Below are 1,861 nucleotides of genomic sequence, written 5' to 3' on the forward strand. Positions count from 1 at the left end.
AGATCTTGAAGTGACGCGCTCAAAGCATAGAACAGTACTCTCAACCAATAGAAGCATTCAGTCAACCGACTGAAGTGTACTTTCAAACAATGGAAGCTTACACTTGGCCAAATAAGTGTACTCTCAACCAATGAAGGCGTACAGCCAACCAGTGGAAGCATACTTTCAACCAATGGAAGCTTACACTTGGCCAAATAAGCGTACTCTCAACCAATGAAGGCGTACAGCCAAACAGTGGAAGCATACTTTCAACCAATGGAAGCTTACACTTGGCCAAATAAGCGTACTCTCAACCAATGAAGGCGTACAGCCAACCAGTGGAAGCATACTTTCAACCAATGGAAAAGAGTAGTAAGCCAACTGAAACGAACACACAGCTAAACCTTCTTCATGTTCTTATTTATAACTGGCCAAACTGAACAATTACATAAGAATCTAAAGATTTAATTCGTCAATAAAGCTCGACTAAGAACTTTAGGATGGTTTAATCTTTACACTAGGATCTAGTTGACTATACTCACTCATCAACACAATGTCCTGCTGTAGCGATCCATTCGCTATTCAAGATGGCACCACCACATCGGTGTGTACTAGAAAAGCCAAAGAATGACGTTCTACGAACCGACACCTGTTTCAAACATGCCAAATATATATATTCTTTAATAATACTGTAAACGGATCAGGAATTTGTGACTTAAGTTATAAAACAAAACTTAATCGCCCAACATGAAACATAAATCATATTTTTCTGAACAACCGCCATCTTGTAAATATGATTTTTATCAGTTATCTCAAAAACTAAAACAAAAAATGAATTGATAGAGTTTGTTTAACATTTCCCCAATTTAACGAGAATGAGAATCCAAACTAATTACTGATACTGTTTGTTTAAGAATTCTTTAGATGAAAATTTTGTTGAAATAAGGACAATATACTGGATTAAAATAAAACTGTTTTTTTACGCTCAGCTATATAGAGAAATTAGATTATACTATCAAATTTGCCAGTAGGTGGCGCAAAAGTACATAACTGTGTTTAAGATGTTCCGTAATATCAGAAGAATAATTAGGCATAAAAAATATAATGAAAACAATTCAATGTTCGACGAAAATCTCGCTTCTCTTGGAAAATTAAGCATATACACACAAATATATATATCGGACGGAAAGTCGACCTCTCACTACGTATTTATTAACAGTGAAATTACTTGAAAAGTAGGCCTCTCACTATGTATTTATTAACAGTGAAATTATTTGAAAAGTAGGCCTCTCACTACGTATTTATTAACAGTGAAATTAATTGAAAAGTAGGCCTCTCACTACGTATTTATTAACAGTGAAATTATTTGAAAAGTAGGCCTCTCACTATGTATTTATTAACAGTGAAATTATTTGAAAAGTAGGCCTCTCACTACGTATTTATTAACAGTGAAATTATTTGAAAAGTAGGCCTATCACTACGTATTTATTAACAGTGAAATTATTTGAAAAGTAGGCCTCTCACTACGTATTTATTAACCAGTGCAATTATTTGAAAAATCTACATTTTTTTCCTCTCTCTTTCTTTGCTTAATATGGACTATAGCTGTGTTTAAAGTTCTTGGTTTTGTGGCTAATTACATTCACGATATCTAAAGTTTCAATTAAACAGATGTTTAGTGCTCTTGTTTTGATATTCTTTATCGCTCAACAGAGAGAAAACCATTTGTAGTTAATCATTTCAGGGTATACAGTGCTGATACAAGATCACAGGCATGGCATCATTGTGCAGCTATGTACACACGATATGGACTTAACCCTAAATTATACATACACCACAATGCTTGTGAGTCTATGTTTTGTTGTTTACTGGAAACATAGTA

General features: G+C 34.0%; 1 protein-coding gene across 1 annotated transcript in view; it reads right to left on the reverse strand.

Annotated features, from left to right (window-relative positions):
* LOC106473322 (serine proteinase stubble-like) overlaps positions 1-628 on the reverse strand; it is a gene marked incomplete at its 5' end in the record, with an annotated part of 10,677 nt that extends 10,049 nt beyond the window's left edge. The window contains one exon of the mRNA XM_022401779.1: positions 522-628. Within this exon, the coding sequence (XP_022257487.1) occupies positions 522-628 (107 nt within the window). The remainder of the gene's footprint in view (positions 1-521) is intronic.
* Positions 629-1,861: the final 1,233 nt, after the last annotated feature.

This window comes from Limulus polyphemus, unplaced genomic scaffold (assembly GCF_000517525.1).
Source record: "Limulus polyphemus unplaced genomic scaffold, Limulus_polyphemus-2.1.2 Scaffold6073, whole genome shotgun sequence".
Taxonomy (NCBI): domain Eukaryota; kingdom Metazoa; phylum Arthropoda; class Merostomata; order Xiphosura; family Limulidae; genus Limulus; species Limulus polyphemus.